Source organism: Hordeum vulgare, chromosome 2H (genome assembly GCF_904849725.1).
Source record: "Hordeum vulgare subsp. vulgare chromosome 2H, MorexV3_pseudomolecules_assembly, whole genome shotgun sequence".
Classification (NCBI taxonomy): domain Eukaryota; kingdom Viridiplantae; phylum Streptophyta; class Magnoliopsida; order Poales; family Poaceae; genus Hordeum; species Hordeum vulgare.
Window position 1 is genome coordinate 557,879,921 of NC_058519.1, and position 21,179 is coordinate 557,901,099.

At 43.8% G+C, this 21,179-nt stretch overlaps 1 protein-coding gene across 2 annotated transcripts in view; it reads right to left on the minus strand.

The window, feature by feature from the left end:
- Window positions 1–20,660, minus strand: part of LOC123427232 (beta-glucosidase 16-like) — a 36,213-nt gene extending 15,553 nt beyond the window's left edge. The window contains exons 1-2 of one of the 2 annotated variants that reach the window (XM_045111228.1): window positions 20,499–20,659; window positions 20,347–20,413 (exon numbers count right to left, since the gene is read on the minus strand). In XM_045111228.1, coding sequence (XP_044967163.1) covers window positions 20,347–20,413; window positions 20,499–20,651 — 220 coding nt within the window. In that variant the 5' untranslated portion in view covers window positions 20,652–20,659. Of the gene's footprint in view, window positions 1–20,346; window positions 20,414–20,498 lie in introns of both variants that reach the window. The other variant, XM_045111229.1, reaches the window with a different exon arrangement.
- Window positions 20,661–21,179: the final 519 nt, after the last annotated feature.

Here is a 21,179-nt window from a genome sequence, read left to right on the forward strand (position 1 = left end):
TGGCTTCCCCTTGAGTCGAATCATTAAATTTGGGTTGAATACTCTATCCTCGAAAACTGTTGCGATCCCCTATACTTATGGGTTATCAAGACCTTTTTCTGGCGCCGTTGCCGGGAAAACACATCTATATTCTCTGAGTCACTTGGGATTTACGTCTGCTAATCACTATGAGCAATCTGAAAGATCCAAGAACTAAAGTCTTGCCCTCAACTACGAGGACAGGTAAGGAATTGCCATCTAGCTCTGCACTTGATTCACCTTCAGTTATGAGTAAGTTTGCGACACCACCTCCTGCTAGAAATCTTGATATGTCGCATGTGCTTGATGATGCTACTTCTGCTGCCCATGATGCTTATGATGGTGCTATGCTTGATACTGCTTTGCCACTTGGTGCATTCCTTGATGCACAAATTGCTAGAGTTGCTGCTAGATGTGATGATACTTCTGAAACTGATGATACTATTGAAGTAGAACCTGCTATTTTGCCTGATAGAACTAGCTCTCCTAGATATGACTTGCCTGATATGCCTGAGCGTTATATTATGGAGGGAGAGATAGATGAGGATTTTCTTGCGTGTAAGGATAGCTATGATGTTGAGAAATTACTGCGCAAGTGGAAAGAAAAATCTCTCAACGCTAGGATGAAATACGACCCGAAGTTTGCTACTTTGCCTATCTTTGTGACCGATAAGGATTATGAATTCTCTGTCGACCCTAAGTTAATCACTCTGGTCGAATCTGATCCTTTTCACGTTTATGAGTCTGAAACGGTTGTAGCCAATCTTACCAAACTGCACGATATAGCCACCCTATTCACGAGTGAGGAAAAGATCCGCCACTACTATATCCTCAAGCTGTTTCCTTTCTCGCTAAAGGATGATGCTAAGATTTGGTTCACTTTTCTTGCTCCTCGTTGTGTGCGTAGCCCCCAGGATATGATCTACTACTTGTCTGAAAAATATTTCCCTCCCCATAAGAAGCAAGCTGCCTTGCAGGAAATATATAACTTTGTGCAAGTTGAACAAGAGTCTCCCACAAGCTTGGGGGAGGCTCGTCCAGCTACTGAATGTTTTGCCTGATCACCCTCTTGAGAAGAATGAAATACTTTATATCTTCTATAATGGACTTACCGATGCTTTTAGAGACCACCTAGATAGTTGTGCTGGTTGTGTTTTTAGGGAACGAACCGTAGAACAAGCTGAGATCCTATTGAATCACATCTTGTGCAATGAGAATGCTTGGACTATTCCCGAACCACCTCCTAAGCCAACTCCCAAGAAAAGAGGTATCTTATTTCTCAGTCCTGAAGATATGCAAGAAGCTAAGAAATCTATGAAAGAGAAAGGCATTAAATCTGAAGATGTCAAAAATCTACCACCAATCGAAGAGATCCATGGTCTTGATAACCTGATACAGGTAGTAGAAGTAAATTCTCTTCGTAGATTCAATGAGAGTGATATTCCTTTTGATAAACCTGCTAGCTTATGCCTGGATGAATTTTATAACTTTGTTGCCAAACAACAGAGTCTCAATGATTATGTTAGCAGACAATTGGAACAGAATGCTCGTATGCTTAGTCATTTAAGTGCTTGTTTGGACAGAAATGTCAATGATCTTAAGGTCTTGAGTAAACATGCCTCTATGGTTACTACTCAGGTAGAACAAGTACTTAAAGCTCAGAATGACTTGCTCAATGAGTTGAATGACAATTCTGTCAGAGTCGTCACTAGAGGTGGTAGAATGACTCAGGAACCTTTGTATCCTAAGGGTCATCCTAAGAGAATTGAACAAGATTCTCAAGGAGTTAGCACTGATGCACCTAGTCATCCTAGAAAGAAGAAGAAAGATGATAGGGTTTTGCACGCTAGCAACCCTGTTGCCGCTACACCTGAGAGTCCAAACGATGTCTCTGTCTCTGATGCCGAAACACAATCTAGTGATGAACATGAGACTAATGATGATATCAATAGTGATGTTCATGATGATGCTCAACCTAGCAATGATAAGGATGTGGAGATTGAACCTATTGATCTTGATAACCCACAACCTAAGAATAAGAGATACGATAAGAATGACTTTGCTGCTAGGAAGCATGGTAAAGAAAGGGAACCGTGGGTTCAGAAACCCATGCCCTTTCCTCCCAAACCATCCAAGAAAAAGGATGATGAGGATTTTGAGCGATTTGTTGAATTGATTAGACCTATCTTTCTGCAAATGCGTTTGACAGATATGCTCAAGATGTCTCCGTATGCTAAGTACATGAAGGATATTGTGACTAATAAGAGGAGGATACCTGAGGTTGAGATTTTCACCATGCTTGCTAACTATACCTTCAATGGTGGAACTCCTAAGAAACTAGGTGATCCTGGAGTGCCCACTATACCTTGCTCCATTAAAGGAAACTATGTTAGAACTGCTTTATGCGACCTTGGAGCCGGTGTTAGTGTTATGCCTCTCTCTCTTTATCGTAGCTTGAACTGGATAAGTTGACACCCACTGAAATCTCTGTGCAAATGGCCGAGAAATCAACTGCTTTTCCTACCGGCATTTGCGAGGATGTGCCTGTTGTGGTTGCTAACGTTACTATCTTAACAGACTTTGTTATTCTGGATATTTCCGAGGACGATGCTATGGCGGTCATCCTCGGAAGACCCTTTTTAAACACTGCAGGGGCTGTTATAGATTGCAACAAAGGAAATGTCACTTTCCATGTCAACGGTAATGAGCATACAGTGCACTTTCCGAAGAAACAATATCGAGTACATTGCATGAATGCTATCGAAAAAACTTCATCGATTCTTATTGGGAGCTTTGAATGCCCTATTCCTCCTGTTAAGATGAAGTATGATTTGCTTGTTGGGGATATTCACATCCCCATTGAGGTAACCTAGTGACTATTCGAAAATTCTCCGTTCTCTTTTGCGATTCGAAAAAGTTTGTCAAGGAGACTTGATCAACCTCATTGACAAATTTCTTTCGATGACCATGAGATGGATGAATCGAGGAGTCACAAACCTCTGTTCCAAGCTTTCACCTTCGGTTGCTTAGAAGAAAAATGATAGATTTAGTTTATTTTTCCCTTTTTTCTGCTTTTAGCGTCCCGTAGAAAAATACACCAAAAATAAAAGTTCTCCGAACGTCCTGAAAATCAAGTATGATTTTTTCTGGAATTTTTGAAAAATACTGAGATGGAGAGCTAGTCAGGGGGTTGCACCAATGGGCCACAAGCCCTGGAGGCGCGGGCACCCCCATGGTCGCGCCTACCAGGCTTGTGGGGCCCACGTGTACCCCCTCCACTTATTCTAGCTCCCATCTGCTCCTCCTACCTCCAGAAAAAATCGTTTCGCAGCTCAAACCCGTGTTCTTGTTCTTCTTGGTGGGATTTTCGATCTCCTTGTGCAAAGCACCATTCACCAAACTGTTTTGGGGAAATTGCTCCTTGGGAAGTGACTCCTCCATTGATCAATTAGTTTTTGATCTAGTGCCTTATACTTCGCGTATTTTTACTGCCTTGGTGACCCTGTTCTTGAGCTTTGCATGCTAATTTTAGCTGGTCCCAAGTAGTTTTGATGCATGATATGACTTCTAGGCACTTGTGGGAGTAGTTGCTACGAGTTTCGTTGGGCCTTGTTCACTTTTCCTTAAAGTCACTAAAAATTTCAGAAATTTTCAGAGGTAGAAAAGGGAAAAGATGAGGAGGTTCTTAAGAGGCTCTTCAAGCCATGACCCCAAGGATGATGGAAGTGAGAAGAAGAAACCCAAGTATCCGGTCCCCCGAGTTGCAGAAGTTCGAGCGTGCGAGTGGCCAAGCGATGTGTTCTTACGCGCCGTCGGACTTTATGAGGACTCTTATTACTTGGTGGAGAACGCATGCCTTACTGCCTTCGTTGAAGATAAGTTTCCGCAATAACTCCTCCTCACTAATATTTTCGTGCAAAGCTTTAACTTCTATCCAAGGAAGAATCCTCCTATGATTGAGTTCAAATTATATGATATCCCCTAGCGCATGTCACTCCAGGATTTTTGCAATGTTTGCAAATTGCCTTTTGTTGGGGATATTCATGAACCTCGTCCATGGGACTTGGAGGGTTTCATAGATACTATTGTTGTAGGAGAGGAGAGAGGAGTGTCTTGCGCTAGAGCTGCTAGCATACATTTTCCCGTGCTTCGGTACTTCTCACTATTCGTGGGAAAATGTTTGCTTGGTTGTGGGAAAGCTGGGTTCCTTAGCTCCCAAGATCTTGCGGTCTTACGCGAAGCCCTTTATAATGATAAAACTTATAGCTTGGGCGCTATAGTAGCTCAACGGTTGAACACGAACCGTTCTAAAGGCGTTGTCTATGGAGGTATCTATGCTACCCGTCTTGCCAGACATTTTGAGATACCCATTAGACTGGACGAGGAAGAAGAGATTATTCTTCCCGAGAGATATCTAGATTATGATAGCATGGTTCGCCATGACTTTCTTGATAGAGATATAAATAGAAGGATAATTTATAACCTGGTATTTAGTCAGGGTATTCGTGAGACTATTACTTTGCCTGCTCCTTCTTTGTTCAATCTTCATGCACGCAGGTACATTATTATGCCCTCGGACATCTACGCATATTGGGGCATAGCCCAACCACAGGTGCCCGTGCCCGAGCCACCAGTCGAGGTACCAGACGCCAGTTTATCAGTGGGAGCCAAAGAAGCTCACACAGCAGTGGCACCCTCAGTACACTCCGGAGTACCCCAGAGCTGGTTATTTCCCTTCTTGGGAGTAGACCAACTTAGGCCAAAAGCATAAGCTTGGGGGGGTACGTGTTTCTCACCGACTTTATATTCTTGCTTACGCTTTCACTTTGTTAGTCGGTGTTCACACTTTGCCACTGTAACATCCATGCTAGTTTATTTTCTTTCTCTCGTTTTCTTTTCGTGTGTTTGTCTAGTTTGAGAAAATCCCAAAAAGATTTCCTTTTTCTTATTTTGCTTGTTGGGATCTTTCCCGTGTAATTAGTTTTCTTTTCTTTGGGTCAAGGTAGAAGACCATGGTTATAATGTTTAGTGGCTCTCGCATGCATATCTGTTTATCTGTCAAATAGCCATATTACTTTCTCTTCTCCTTTGTGTTTGCTTGCAGATTCTAGCTTAGTCCAATGTACGAGTACTCTTATTATTGTTCACATTGTTCGGTCGTGCAAGTGAAAGGCAATAATGACGATATATGATGAAGTGACCGAGCCTGGAAAAGCTGGTATGAACTCGATCTATTTGGTTTATGTAAATATGACTAGCTCATCGTTCCTGATTCAGCTTTGTTGTGAGAGAAACATGTTTGCAATGACAACTTAGAGATCATAGTTTCTGATGCCATGCTTAATTAGCTAGGAGCTTAAAATGGTTTGCCTTGGATGCCAACATGAATTTTGAGATGACTATGATGTAGTATGATAGGATGGTATCCTCCTTTGAATGATTCAAGTGGCTTGACTTGGCGCATGTTCACGCATGTAGTTGAAACAAAATCAACATAAACTCTATGATATTCATGTTCATGGTGATTTATGTCCTACTTATGCTTGCACTCAATGTTGGTTAATCTCAATGCATTTTGATGACTGTTGTCGCTCTCTAGTTGGTCGCTTCCCAGTCTTTTGCTAGCCTTCACTTGTACTAAGCGGGAATACTGCTTGTGCATCCACTTCCATAAACCCAAAGTTGTTCCATATGAGTACACCATACCTACCTATATGCGGTATCTACCTGCCGTTCCAAGTAAATTTGCATGTGCCACTCTCTAAACCTTCAAGAAATAATCTGTTTTGCATGCCCGAACCGCTCATGTGGTGATAGGGGGCTATCAGTATCTTCCATGCTAGGCGTGTTATCCTCGATATATGTTTATTCACTATCATTCACGAGAAAGGGGCCGGTAATTGGAATGCCCAGTTCCATGCTCAAACCGAAAAGATAATTGCAAACAAAACTCACCCTGGATTGATGTTGGTATGGACGGCACCCGAGTATTCGACTAGTCGTGGAGTGTGATTGATCGATGGTGGGGGAGTCAAAACTTTACTTTTCTGTTTGGGAACCGCCTATAGCATGTGTAGCGTGGAAGATGGTGAGAACTCTTGGTCATTGCATTGATAATGAAAGCATGCCATCCAAAATTATTATCTCTGTTTTCAAAGCTTGAGCCCTGGCACCTCTGCAAATCAATGCTTCCCTCTGCGAAGGGACTTTCTATTTATGTTCGTGTTGAGTCATCGTCTTCTTATAAAAGCACCAATTAGAGAGCACCTCTGTCATTTTTATGCTTTGCTTTTACTGATATTGAGTATGACTGTGACTGGATCTTCTTTGCCATGAATTACAATGTTTAGTCAGTCCTTGGTCTTTGAAGGTGATCTGCATTTATGTTTTGCGGTCTCAGAAAGAGTTAGCGAGATACCATCTGTTCGTACTGCTTCATGATTGTTCTGATTGAAGTGTTGACGTTTGAGACTTATTATTATTTGCTCGCTAGTTGATTATGCCACTGATATGAGTTTACCGTGAGACCTAGATGTCATTTGCTTATGTGGTTTGCTTGTGATCTTGCTGAAATTCTGGTTATGAGTTAGACATAGTTGCAACAACAAGATCAAACAGAGATCGTAAAAGTTTTTCTTTTGTCTCTTTCAGTTTGTCAACTGAATTGCTTGAGGACAAACAAGGTTTTAAGCTTGGGGGATTGATACGTCTCCGTCGTATCTACTATTCCAAACTCTTTTGCCCTTGTTTTGGACTCTAATTTGCATGATTTGAATGGAACTAACCCGGACTAACGCTGTTTTCAGCATAATTGCCATGGTGTTATTTTTGCGCAGAAATAAAAGTTCTCAGAATGACCTGAAAATTTATGGAGAATCTTTGTGGAATATATAAAAGATACTGGCACAAGAATCAACGGAGGAAGTGGAGCTGTGAGCCCACAAGGCTACCAGGCGCGGGCCCCCCCCGGCCGCGTCTCGCAGGCTTGTGGGGGCCCACAGAGCTCCTCCGCCTCCAATCTCAGCTCTATTTAGCCTCTTTCGTCCAAAAAAAATCAAGAAGAAGAGTTCATCGCGTTTTACGATACGGAGGCGCCGCCACCTCATGTTCTTCCTCTGGAGGGCAGATCTGGAGTCCGTTCTGGGCTCCGGAGAGGGGAGATCGTTGCCATCCTCATCACCAACCTTTATTCATCGCCAATTCCATGATGCTCTTCACCATTCGTGAGTAATCTCATCGTAGGCTTGCTGGACGGTGATGGGTTGGATGAGATCTATCATGTAATCGAGTTAGTTTTGACGGGGATTGATCCCTAGTATCCACTATGTTCTGAGATTGATGTTGCTACTACTTTGCCATGCTTAATGCTTGTCACTAGGGCCCGAGTGCCATGATTTCAGATCTGAACCTATTATGTCGTCGCCAATATATGTGTGTTCTTGATCCTATCTTGCAAGTTGTAGTCACCTACTATGTGTTATGACCCGACAACCCCGGAGTGACAATAGCCGGAACCACTCCCGGAGATGACCATAGTATGAGGAGTTCATGTATTCACCAAGTGTTAATGCTTTGGTTCGGTTCTTTATTAAAAGGAGAACCTTAATATCCCGTAGTTTCCATTAGGACCCCGCTGCCACGGGAGGGATGGACAATAGATGTCGTGCAAGTTCTTTTCCCTAAGCACGTATGACTACATACGGAATACATGCCTACATTGCATTGACGAACTGGAGCTAGTTACATATCTCTCCGTGTTATAACTGTTGCATGATGAATAGCATCCGGCATAATCATCCATCACCGATCCAATGCCTACGAGTCTTTTACTGCTGGTCGTTGCTACGTTACTTTGCCGCTACTGCTGTCGCTTCTGCTATTGCTACTCTGTTGCTACTGCTGCTATGATACTACCTTGCTACTGATACTTTGCTGCAGATACTAAATCTTTCAGATGTGGTTGAATTTAAAACTCAACTGCTAATACTTGAGAATATTCTTTGGCTTCCCCTTGAGTCGAATCAATAAATTTGGGTTGAATACTCTATCCTCAAAAACTGTTGCGATCCCCTGTACTTGTGAGTTATCAGCGATCAAGGATATGCGAGGGGATAAGGCCACCGGTTCGGATGGTTTCACGGGCCTTTTTTTCAAAAGGTGTTGGGGTGTAATCAAGCATGACTTCATGGGAGCAATTCACAACTTTGACTCCCTACACACTTCCCACCTGCAATGGCTCAACTCTGCTCATGTGGTGCTCCTGCCTAAGAAGGAAGGGGCAAAATGCATCTCTGACTACATACCTATTAGCCTCATCCATGCAGTTGCAAAAATCTGTTGGAAATATGCCCTAGAGGCAAAGATAACTAGTTATTATTATATTTCCTGTTACAAGATAATCGTTTATTATCCATGCTATAATTGTATTGAAGGAAAACATAGATACATATGTAGATACATAGACAAAACAATGTCCCTAGCAAGCCTCTAGTTGGCTAGCCAGTTGATCAAAGATAGTTAAGGTTTTCTAACTATGTGCAAGTGTTGTCATTTGATAACTGGATCACATAATTAGGAGAATCATGTGATGGACTAAACCCAAACTATGAACGTAGCATATTGATCGTGTCATTTTATTGCTATTGTTTTCTGTGTGTCAAGTATTTATTCCTATGACCATGAGATCATATAACTCACTGGCACCAGAGGAATACCTTGTGTGTATCAAACGTCGCAACGTAACTGGGTGAATATAAAGGTGTTTTACATGTATCTCTGAAGGTATCCGTTGAGTTAGTATGGATCAAGACTGGGATTTATCACTCCGTGTGACAGAGAGGTATCTCGGGGCCCACTCGGTAATACAACATCATACACAAGCCTTGCAAGCAATGTGACTAAGTATAAGTCACGGGGTCTTGTATTACGGAACGAGTAAAGAGACTTGCCGGTAACGAGATTGAAATAGGTATGCGGATACCGACGATCGAATCTCGGGCAAGTAACATACCGAAGGACAATGGGAATGACATACGGGATTATATGAATCCTTGGCACTGAGCTTCAACCGATAAGATCTTCGGAGAATATGTAGGATCTAATATGGGCATCCAGGTCCCACTATTGGATATTGATCGAGGAGTGTCTCGAGTCATGTCTACATAGTTCTCGAACCCGCAGGGTGTACACACTTAAGGTTTGATGATGTTTTAGTATAGTTGAGTTATATGTGTGGTTACCGAATGTTGTTCGGAGTCCCGGATGAGATCCCGGACGTCATGAGGGTTTCCGGAATGGTCCAGAAACGAGGATTGATATATAGGATGGTTTCATTTGGTCATCGGAAAGTTTCGGGCAATTCCGGCCGTGTACCGAGAGTGACGAATGGGTTCTAGGTGTTTAGTGGGAGGATCCCACCCACCCGGAAGTGAGCCCAAGACCATAGGGTGGTGCACCAAGTCCTTATCGCCACATGTAAAAATACCAAAGAAACAAAAAGGAAAGAGGGAGGTGGGAAGGAAGAGGAGGACTCCTCCTTCCCAAACCGAATTAGAGGAGGAGTCCTCCTCCTCCCTGGCGGCCGGCGCACCTTGAGGCCATTGTGCCTCAAGGCTAGCCCCTCCCCTCCTCCTATATATATTGGTGGTTTAGGGCTTTTTGAGACACAACTTTGCCACGTGCAACTCAAGGCTATTCCACATAGTTTTACCTCTAGATCGGATTTCTGCGGAGCTCGGGCGGAGCCCTCCAGGAGTAGACCGTCACCACCACCGGAGCGCCGTTACGCTGCCGGAGAACGCAACTACTTCTCCGTCTTTCTTGGTGGATCAAGAAGGCCGAGATCATCGTCGAGCTGTACGTGTGCTAAACGCGGAGGTGCCGTCCGTTCGGCGCTAGATCGGAACCGTTCGTGCGACGGATCATGGGACGACGGTGATTTGAATCACGAAGATGTACCACTACGTCAACCACGTTTCTTAACACTTCCCGCTGAGCGATCTACAATGGTACATAGATCTAATCTCCTCTCATAGATGGACATCACCATGATAGGTCTTCGTGTGCGTAGGAAATTTTTTGTTTTCCATGCAACGTTCCCCAATAGTGGCATCATGATCTAGTTTCATGCGTAGATGTTATCTCGAGTAGAACACAAATGGTTTTGTGGACGGTGATGTTCGATTTGCTGCCCTCCGTAGTCTTTTCTTGATTCGGTAGTATTGTTGGATTGAAGCGGCCCGGACCGACATAAGTCGTACACTTACGAGAGACTGGTTTCATCGATTGACATACAACCTCGTTGCATAAAGATGACTGGTGGGTGTCGGTTTCTTCAACTTTAGTTGAATTGGTTTTTACTGAGGTGATCCTTGGAGAGGTTAAATAGCAATTTGCACATCTCCGTTGTGATTTTTGCGTAAGTAAGATGCGATCATACTAGATACCCATAGCAACCACGTAAAACATGCAACAACAAATTAGAGGACGTCTAACTTGTTTTTGCAGGGTATGCTTGTGATATGATTTGGACAATGACGTGATGTGATATATTGGATGTATGAGATGATCATGTTGTAATAGTTAATATCGAGTTGCACGTCGATGCTACGGCAACCGGCAGGAGCCATAGGGTTGTCTTTAAACTAACGTTTGTGTTTGCAGATGTGTTTACTATATTGCTAGGTCGTAGCTTTAGTAGTAATAGCATAGATAGCACGACAACCTCGATGGCGACACGTTGATGAAGATCATAGTGTGGCGCCGGTGACAAGAAGATCATGCCGGTGCTTAAGTGATGGAGATCAAGAAGCACAAGATGATGGCCATATCATGTCACTTATGAATTGCATGTGATGTTAATCCTTTTATGCACCTTATTTTGCTTAGAACGAAGGTAGCATTATAAGGTGATCTCTCACTAAAATTTCAAGACGAAATTGTGTTCTCCCCGACTGTGCACCGTTGTGACAGTTCGTCGTTTCGAGACACCACGTGATGATCGGGGGTGATAGACTCAACGTTCACATACAACGGGTGCAAAACAGTTGCACGCGCGGAACACTCGGGTTAAAATTGACGAGCCTAACATGTGCAGACATGGCCTAGGGACACATGAGACCGAAAGGTCGAGCATGAATCGTATAGTTGATATGATTAGCATAGAGATGCTTACCACCGAAACTATTCTCAACTCACGTGATGATCGGACTTGAGTTAGTGAATTTGGATACCACTCAAATGACTAGAGAGATGTATTTTTTGAGTTGGAGTTTATTAGTAATTTGATTAATTAATCTCTAGTTATCTTAAACATAGTCTAAGTCCACTTTGAATATATTTGTGTTGTAGATCATGGCTCACGCGACTGTCATCCTGAATTTTAATACGTTCCTAGAGAAAGCTAAGTTGAAAGATGATGGAAGAAACTTTGTAGACTGGGCTCGTAATCTTAAGCTAATCTTACAAGCTGGGAAGAATGATTATGTCCTTAATGCTGCGCTAGGAGATGAACCACCCGCTACGGCTGATCAGGATGTTAAGAACGCTTGGTTAGGACGTAAGGAGGACTACTCAATAGTTCAATGTGCAGTCTTGTATGGCTTAGAACCGGGACTTCAACATTGCTTTAAGCGTTATGGAGCATATGAGATGTTCTAGGAGTTGAAGTTTATCTTTAAAAAAAGTCCGAATCGAGAGGTATGAGACCTTCGATAAATTCTATGCTTGCAAGATGGAGGATAATTCGTCTGTTTGTTAACATGTGCTCAAAATGTCTGGGTACTCAAACCGTCTAGCTGAGATAGGGATTGAACTCTCGCAAGAGGCTATCACTGACAGAATTCTTCAATCACTGCTACCAAGCTACAAGAGCTTTGTGTTGAACTATAACATGCAAGGGATGAACAAGTCACCCGGCGAGTTATTCGCGATGCTGAAAGTCGCAGAGTCAGAACTCCGGAAAGAGCATCAAGTATTGATGGTCAATAAGACCACTAGTTTCAAGAAAAACGGTAAAGGCAAGAAGGGTAACTCAAAGAAGAGCGGCAAACCTGTTGCCAATCCGATGAAGAAACCCAAGGCTGGACCTAAGCCTGAAATAGAGTGTTATTATTGCAAGGGACTGGGTCCCTGGAAGCGCAACTGCCCCAAGTATTTGGCTGATAAGAAGGCAGCCAAGGAAAAATCAGGTATATTCGATATACATGTTATTGATGTGTAGTTAACCAACTCTCGTAGTCATGCCTGGGTATTCGATACCGGTTCTATTGCTCATATTTGCAACTCGAAGCAGGAACTACGGAATAAACGAAGGCTGGCGAAAGATGAAGTGACGATGCGCGTGGAAAATGGTTCCAAGGTTGATGCAATCATCGTCGGCACAGTTTCACTTAAGTTACCATCAGGATTAGTTATGAACTTAAATAATTGTTATTTAGTGTCTGCGTTAAGCATGAACGTTATATCTGGATCTTGTTTATTGCGAGATGGTTACTCGTTTAAGTCAGAGAATAATGGTTGTTCTATTTTTATTAGTAATATATTTTATGGTCATGCACCCAATGTCAGAGGATTGTTCATATTGAATCTTGATAGCGATGATACACATATAGATAACATTGAGACCAAAAGATGTAGAGTTAACAATGATAGCGCCATGTTTTTATGGCACTGCCGCTTAGGTCATATTGGTGTAAAGCGCATGAAGAAACTCCATTCTGATGGACTTTTGGAGTCACTTGACTTTGAATCACTTGACACGTGCGAACCATGCCTCATAGGCAAGATGACTAAGCTCCGTTCTCTAGAACAATGGAGCGTGCAAGTGACTTGTTGGAATTCATACGTACCGATATGTGCGGTCCGATGAGTGTGGAGGCGTGCGGCAAATATCGTTATTTTCTCACCTTCACTGACGATTTGAGTAGGTATGGATATATCTACTTGATGAAGCACAAGTCTGAAACGTTTGAGAAGTTCAAGGAATTTCAGAGTGAAGTTGAAAATCATCATATCAAGAAGATCAAGTACCTACGGTCTGATCGTGAGGGTGAATATCTGAGTTTCGAGTTTGGTGCTCAATTAAGACAATGTGGAATTGTTTCATAGTTGACACCGCCTGGAACACCACAGCGTAATGGTGTGTCCGAACATCGTAATCGTACTTTGTTAGAAATGGTGCGATCTATGATGCCTCTTACCGATTTGCCGTTATCATTTTAGGGTTATGCATTAGAGACAGCTGCATTCACTTTAAATAGGGCACCATCAAAATCCGTTGAGACGACACCATACGAACTAGGGTATGGCAAAAGATCGAAGTTGTTGTTTCTTAAAGTTTGGGGATGTGATGCTTATGTCAAAAAGCTTCAGCCTGAAAAGCTGGAAGCCAAAGCAAAAGAGTGCGTCTTCATAGGTTACCCAAAGGAGACAGTTGGTTACACCTTCAATCTCAAATCCGAGGACAAAGTGTTTGTTACTAAAAACTGAGCTTTTCTTGAGAAGGAATTTCTCTCGAAAGAATTGAGTGGGAGGAAGATAGAACTTGATGAGGTTGTCGAACCTCTAGTCCCTCTAGATGGTGGCGCAAGGCAAGGGGAAACGCCTGTCGTTGCGACGCCGGTTGAGGAGGAAGTTATTGATGATGATCATGAAACTTTGGATCAAGTTCCTGTCGGACCTCGCAGGTCGACAAGATCACGTACTATTCCTGAGTGGTACTGTAATCCCGTCTTATCAATCATGTTGTTAGACAACAATGAACCTGCGAATTATGAAGAAGCAATGATGGTCCCGGATTCCAACAAATGGCTGGAGGCCATGAAGTCCGAGATAGGATGTATGTATGAAAACAAAGTGTGGACTTTGGAAGTACTACCTGAGGGCGGCAAGGCTATTGAAAACAAATGGATCTTTAAGAAGAAGACGAACGTAGATGGTAATGTGACCGTTTATAAAGCTTGACTTGTGGCAAAGGGTTTTTCACAAGTTCAAGGAGTTAAATACGATGAGATGTTCTCACCGGTAGCGAGGCTTAAGCCCGTCCGAATCATGTTAGCAATAGCTGCATTTTTCGATTATGAAATGTGGTAGATGAATGTCAAAACGACGTTCCTTAATGGTTTTCTTAAGGAAGAGTTGTATATGATGCAATCCGAAGGTTTTGTCGATCCAAAGAATGCTAACAAAGTATGCAAGCTCCAGCAATCCATTTATGGACTGGTGCAAGCATCTCAGAGTTGGAATAAGCGCTTTGATGAGGTGATCAAAGCATTTGGGTCTATACAAGTGGTTGAAGAATCTTGTATTTACAAGAAAGTGAGTGGGACCTCTGTGGTGTTTCTAATATTATATGTGGATGACATATTGCTGATTGGAAACAATGTGGAGTTTTTGGAGAGCGTAAAGGATTACTTGAATAAAAGTTTCTCTATGAAGGACCTAGGAGAAGCTGCTTACATTCTAGGCATTAAGATCAATAGGGATAGATCAAGACGCCTGATAGGACTTTCACAAAGCACATACCTTGATAATTTTTTGAATAAGTTCAAAATGGAACAGTCCAAGAAAGGGTTCTTGCCATTGTTACAAGGTATAAAATTGAGTAAGACTCGGTGCCCAGCAACTGCGGAAGATAGAGAACAAGTGAGTTTCGTCCCCTATGCTTCAGCCATAGGTTCTGTCATGTATGCAATGATGTGCACTAGACCATAAGTCAGCTTGGCCATAAGTATGGCAGGCAGGTTTCAGAGTAATCCAGGAGTGGATCACTAGACGGCGGTCAAGAATATTCTAAAGTACCTGAAAAGGACTAAGGAAATGTTTCTCGTTTATGGAGGTGACGAAGAGCTCGTCGTAAAGGTTTACGTAGACGCAAGATTTGACACCGATCCGGATGACTCTAAGTCGCAAAACGGATACGTATTTATTCTTAATGGGGGTGCGGTAAGCTGGTGCAGTTCCAAGCAAAGCGTCATAGTAGATTCTACATGTGAAGCAGAGTACATGGCTGCCTCGGAGGCAACAAAGGAGGGTGTCTGGATGAAGCAGTTCATGACGGATTTTAGAGTTGTGCCGAGCGCACTAAATCCAATAGCTCTGTTCTGTGACAACACTGGTGCCATTGCTCTAGCAAAGGAACCAAGGTTTCACAAGAAGACCAGGCACATCAAACGACCCTTCAACCTCATCCGCGACTACATCGAAGGAGAGGACGTGAATATTTGCAAAGTGCACACAGATCTGAATGTAGCAGACCCGCTGACTAAACCTCTTCCACGGGCAAAACATGATCAACACCATAACTGTATGGGTGTTAGATTTATTACAATGTAAATCGCATGGCGATGTGAGGGACTAGATTACTGACTCTAGTGCAAGTGGGAGATTGTTGGAAATATGCCCTAGAGGCAATGATAAATAGTTATTATTATATTTCCTGTTACAAGATAATCGTTTATTATCCATGCTATAATTGTATTGAAGGAAAACATAGATAAATGTGTGGATACATAGTCAAAACAATGTCCCTAGCAAGCCTCTAGTTGGCTAGCCAGTTGATCAAAGATAGTCAAGGTTTTCTCACTATGTGCAAGTGTTGTCACTTGATAACTCGATCACATCATTAGGAGAATCATGTGATGGACTACACCCAAACTATGAACGTAGCATATTGATCGTGTCATTTTATTGCAATTGTTTTCTGCGTGTCAAGTATTTATTCCTATGACCATGAGATCATATAACTCACTGCACCGGAGGAATACCTTGTGTGTATCAAACATCGCAACATAACTGGGTGACTATAAAGGTGCTCTACAGGTATCTCCGAAGGTGTCCGTTGAGTTAGTATGGATCAAGACTAGAATTTGTCACTCCGTGTGACGGAGAAGTATCTCGGGGCCCACTCGGTAATACAACATCACACACAAGCCTTGCAAGCAATGTGACTAAGTATAAGTTACGGGATCTTGTATTACGGAACGAGTAAAGAGATTTGCCGGTAACGAGATTGAAATAGGTATGCGGATACCGAAGATCGAATCTCGGGCAAGTAACATACCAAAGGAAAAAGGGAATGACATACGGGATTATATGAATCCTTGGCACTAAGGTTAAACCGATAAGATTTTCGGAGAATATGTAGGATCCAATATGGGAATCCAGGTCCCGCTATTGGATATTGACCGAGGAGTGTCTCGGGTCATGTCTACATTGTTCTCGAACCCGCAGGGTCTGCACACTTAAGGTTTGATGACGTTTTAGTATAGTTGAGTTATGTGTGTGGTTACCGAATGTTGTTCAGAGTCCCGGATGAGATAACGGAAGTCACGAGGGTTTCCAGAATGATCCAGAAACGAATATTGATATATAGGATGGTTTCATTTAGTCACCGGATAGTTTCGGGCAATTCCGGTAGTGTACCGAGAGTGACGAATGGGTTCCGGGTGTTTACCGGGAGAGGCCCACCCACCCGAGAGTGAGCCCAAGATCCTAGGATGGCGCATCAAGTGCTTATTGGGCTGGTGGAGTCAGCCCAGGAGGGCTATGGCGCCACATGTAAAAATACCAAAGGAAAAGAAGAAGAAAAAAGAAAAGAGGGAGGTGGGAAGGAAGAGGAGGACTCGTCCTTCCCAAACCGAATTGGAGGAGGAGTCCTCCTCCTCCCTGGAGGCCGGCGCACCTTGAGGCCCTTGTGCGTCAAGGCTAGCCCCTCCCCTCCTCCTATATATATTGGTGGTTTAGGGCTTTTTAAGACACAACTTTGCCACACGCAACTCAAGGCTATTCCACATAGTTTTACCTCTAGATCGGATTTCGGCGGAGCTCGGGCGGAGCCCTCTAGGAGTAGATCGTCACCACCACCGGAGCGCCGTCACGCTACCGGAGAACCCATCTACTTCTCCGTCTTGCTTGCTGGATCAAGAAGGCCGAGATCATCGTCGAGTTGTACGTGTGCTAAACGCGGAGGTGTCGTCCGTTCGGTGCTAGATCGGAACCGTTCGTGGGACGGATCGTGGGAGACGGTGATTTGAATCATGAAGGTGTACCACTATATCAACCGCCTTTCTTAACGCTTTCCGTTGAGCGATCTACAAGGGTACGTAGATCTAATCTTCTCTCGTAGATGGACATCACCATGATAGGTCTTCGTGTGCGTAGGAATTTTGTTGTTTCCCATGCAACGTTCCTCAACAAAATCATCGCCAAGATCCTTGCTTTACGGCTAGCCCCTCATATGGACGCCCTTGTCTCCAATGCCGAGAGTGCTTTCATTCAAAAGAGGAGCATCCATGATAACTTCATGAATGTTCGCAACTTTGCTCGCCGACTCCACGAAAGCAAGACTCTTGCCCTTCTATTCAAACTCGACATTAAAAAGACTTTTGACTCTGTCGAGTGGGAATATATCCTAGACTTATTGCAACGCAAGCGGTTCCCTTGCAAGTTCCGGAATTGGATTGCTGCCCTGTTGTCCTCGTCCTCTTCGCGTTGCCTTCTCAACGGGCTACCAGGTCGACTAGTCAAGCATAGCCAATGTCTAAAGCACGAGCACCCATTCCCCCTTGCTTTTTATCCTTGCAATCGACCCGCTTCACCAAATCATCGACCTTGGAACTCAAAAAGGCATCCTTCACAATATTTGCGGCCTAGGCGCCATGGTTGGAACATCCCCATATGCATACGATGCGGTCATCTTTATGGCCCTGATCAAGAAGGAAATTGACAACCAGTCTCGCATTTTGCAGGCATTTGGCGACACCACGGGGCTTTGCACAAACTTTCACAAAAGCTCTGTTGTGACAATTCGGTGCAGCCACCTACAGATCGGTTCCATCCTCCGGAGCATCCCGGCGACACGGGCATCTTTCAGCATAAAATACTTGGGTCTTTCGCTTTCAGTACGGCAGCTCAGAAGGTAGACTTTCAATACCTTGAAGACAAAGCAGCGAGTAAATTGGTAACCTATGAGGGACAGAGCATCACTACCATTAGGCGTACGACGCTTGTCAGGTCGGTCATCACCTCTCAGGCGGTTTATTCCATCACTCCCCTCATCATGCGAGAGGGCTCTCTCCAAAATCTGACTAAGACTAAGAGGGTGTTCCTCTAGTCTGGTTCAAACAGGACAACCGATGCAAATTGCAAAGTCAATTGGGAAGTTGTGTGCCGCCCAAAGGACTACGGCGACCTAGGGGTCCTTAACACCAATGAATTTAGTACTGTGATTGAGATGGTTGTGGTATGAGTGAAAGGCACCAAACAGGCTTTGGGTGGGACTGGGCAACCCATGCACCGAGGAAGATATCGATTTCTTCTATGCCTCCACCACCATCGTTGTCGGTAATGAGGCTAGAACGCCCTTCTGGGACTCTCCGTGGCTACTTGGTCACAAGCTGAAGGATATTGCACCACTAATCCATGAAGCCTCAATGAGAAAGAATTGGAAAGTGAGGGACGCACTCAATGGGAATGCATGGATGATGAGGATCAACCGCGCCACCGTCATCATCGGTGACCATATCCAGGACCTCTTCACCCTTTGGATGTTGGTTCATGACTTTCAGCTTGATCGAAATGTCGATGATGAGACTGTTTGGAAACACTCTGTTGATGGGGCTTACTCGCCGGCTTCTGCTTACAAGGCACAATCCCTTGGGCCGACTCTCTCACCCATGGATACCATGGTCAGGAAAGCTTCGGCATAGCCAAAGGTTAAATTCTTTGCATGGTTGGCATTGCAAAACCGGATTTAGACCGCTGACCGTTTGGAGAAACGTGGATGGACGAACTATGGACTCTGTCCACTTTGCAAGCGGGAGCAAGAGTGGGAATTCACCTTTTTGCCAAGTGCCGCTTCACTATGAGGCTCTGGCAGTTGGTTATTCAAAGGTTTGGGCTAGCGCATATGGACACTACTAACTGGCACCTCGAAGAATCCGTCCTCGAATGATGGGATAAAAGAACTAACATGACAAATCCCTATAGGAAGGCTATGGCCTCCCTAACCATGCTCCTCTCCTGGACAATCTGGAATGAGAGAAACGCACGGGTGTTCCGACGCAAGAGCACGCCACTGCCAGTCCTCATAAAAAACGTCGACGACGAGGCTAATCTTTGGATGACGGCGGATGCTAAGAAATTACGGCTTATAGTCGGTCACGAGTGATTGTCATGCCGCAATTATTGTGCAGTTGTAAAACTCTATTCTCCTTTTATTTAATGGATGAGGCAAATCTTTTGTTTCCGTTTAAAAAGAAAAACTCTCCCTGCCCAAACTCGCTATGGAGGGCGAGGAGATGGGAGTATGGGACACATTATACCCAGACCGACCTAGGGATCTTAGTGCTCGAAATTGAATCTTACCTTGAACCTTTTTGCACTCTAGTGTTAGGTACTTCCTCCGTCCTAAAACAAAACTGAGTTATTTTTGACTGGAAAACGCTTCTAGCCGGCGCGCCGGCCGAATCGTTCGGCCGGTCACTCGCGGCCCGCACGGCTGGCTGGCCAGGGCTTGCAACATTTTTTCGTCCAGATTTGTTGCAATCACGTTTAAATTTGCTATAACCGTTTCTCATTTTGCTATAATTTGTCCATTAAAAAGTTACATTCACGTTTAGTTGCAACTCGAGTTTGTTGAATTTTTTTTGTTACAACCGGCGTTTGATTTTTGTTACAACCGTGTTAATTTTTGCTACAATGATATTATTTTTGCTGTAACCGTTCATTAAAAAAGTTACATACACGTTCGTGAGAGTTGCAACCCGACTTCACCAAATTGTTTTTGCTACAACCCATATTTTGTTTTGATACCACGCATGATCAACGTCATTTTTTTGGTACGACCATGTTGATATTTTTTTGCTACAATCATATTTTTGTTACAACCGTGGACGAAATTTACTGCATCGTGGCCTAAATTTACCGCATCGAGGGATTTTTGCTGCATGAGAGATCTAACGGTGACTGGGCTGCGATTGGCTCGAGCGCTCGGGCCGGCGCCCAGTACTGTCTTGTTGAGTCACTTATTTTGAGACTGGAGGGAGTAGATAGATTTACTAGGAAGTGGCTTGAATCTATATCTTGTTGATAATGTGCTAGCAGTAAAGTAATCCAACCGCATGATTACCATACATGGTAAGTTACTTAGTAGAGGCATTCGGTCCAACTTTGGTTTTCGCTGATTCGCCGAAATGTTTGTTATATACGGCCTTATGAGCCATCGCCATCTCTCTGTTTCGCAGAGCAGGAAACCGGCGGCAACATGGATCATAGAAAAAAAAGACAATGGAGAAGAAAAAAAATTGGATTTGGGGGATGATGGCTTACACTGTGTGTGGGTGAAGACATCCCAGTTGCTGAGGCCCTTGCCGTCCTCCAGGTACGCGCCCTCGATCTGGAAGCAGAAGTCATAGTGCATGCGTTGGAGTTGGGACCGACCGAGCAGCAAGCAAAGAAAGACGATGCCGAGCTCCATTAACCTGGTAAGCAGACGTCGCGACGCCGAAGAGGAACCCCGGCGGGAAGTCGGCGCGGTCGAGCCCTCGCGCGGATGGCGGGAGGAGCGCCGCCAGCAGGATCATGACAGTCGCCGCGGCCATCTCCTCAAGGAAGAAGCTAGAAAGGCGACGCATCTTCGGCTTTATGAGGGCTGCCCTTCTGGTCTAGGACCCTCCGATTTTAATGGCAAACAGCAGAAGTAAATCAGGTCGCCGTCACTACGATGTACTTCAATGGTTGTAAGATAGTTGTTGGTAATTTTGACACAAAGAATTTTTAATACTGTGTCATGCAATAAATGAAGAAAGAGAATAAGGTTGTATGTAAATTAACCAACACCCTTGCACAAATACCTCGCATCTTATTTAGACACAATTAATTAAAGTAGTTGTATGTTAAAGCGTTAGTTGATGACATAGTATATTTTACCAACAAGCTAACTAACAAGAGATGCCCTTATGGAATAGTGGCGTCCATGGCTCAGCATAGCAGGCCCGCATACACCCGGCCAAGGTTTGCTTGAATAAGTAAGGTCCACGTACTGCACGCGAAAACGACGTGTGAAGGGCAGTAATGAACCAAAATTAATCATAAGCTACCACAAATGGGTTTCCTCAAAAAACAAAAAAAGTTATCCTCCAAGCCATATTAAGTGTCGCCGA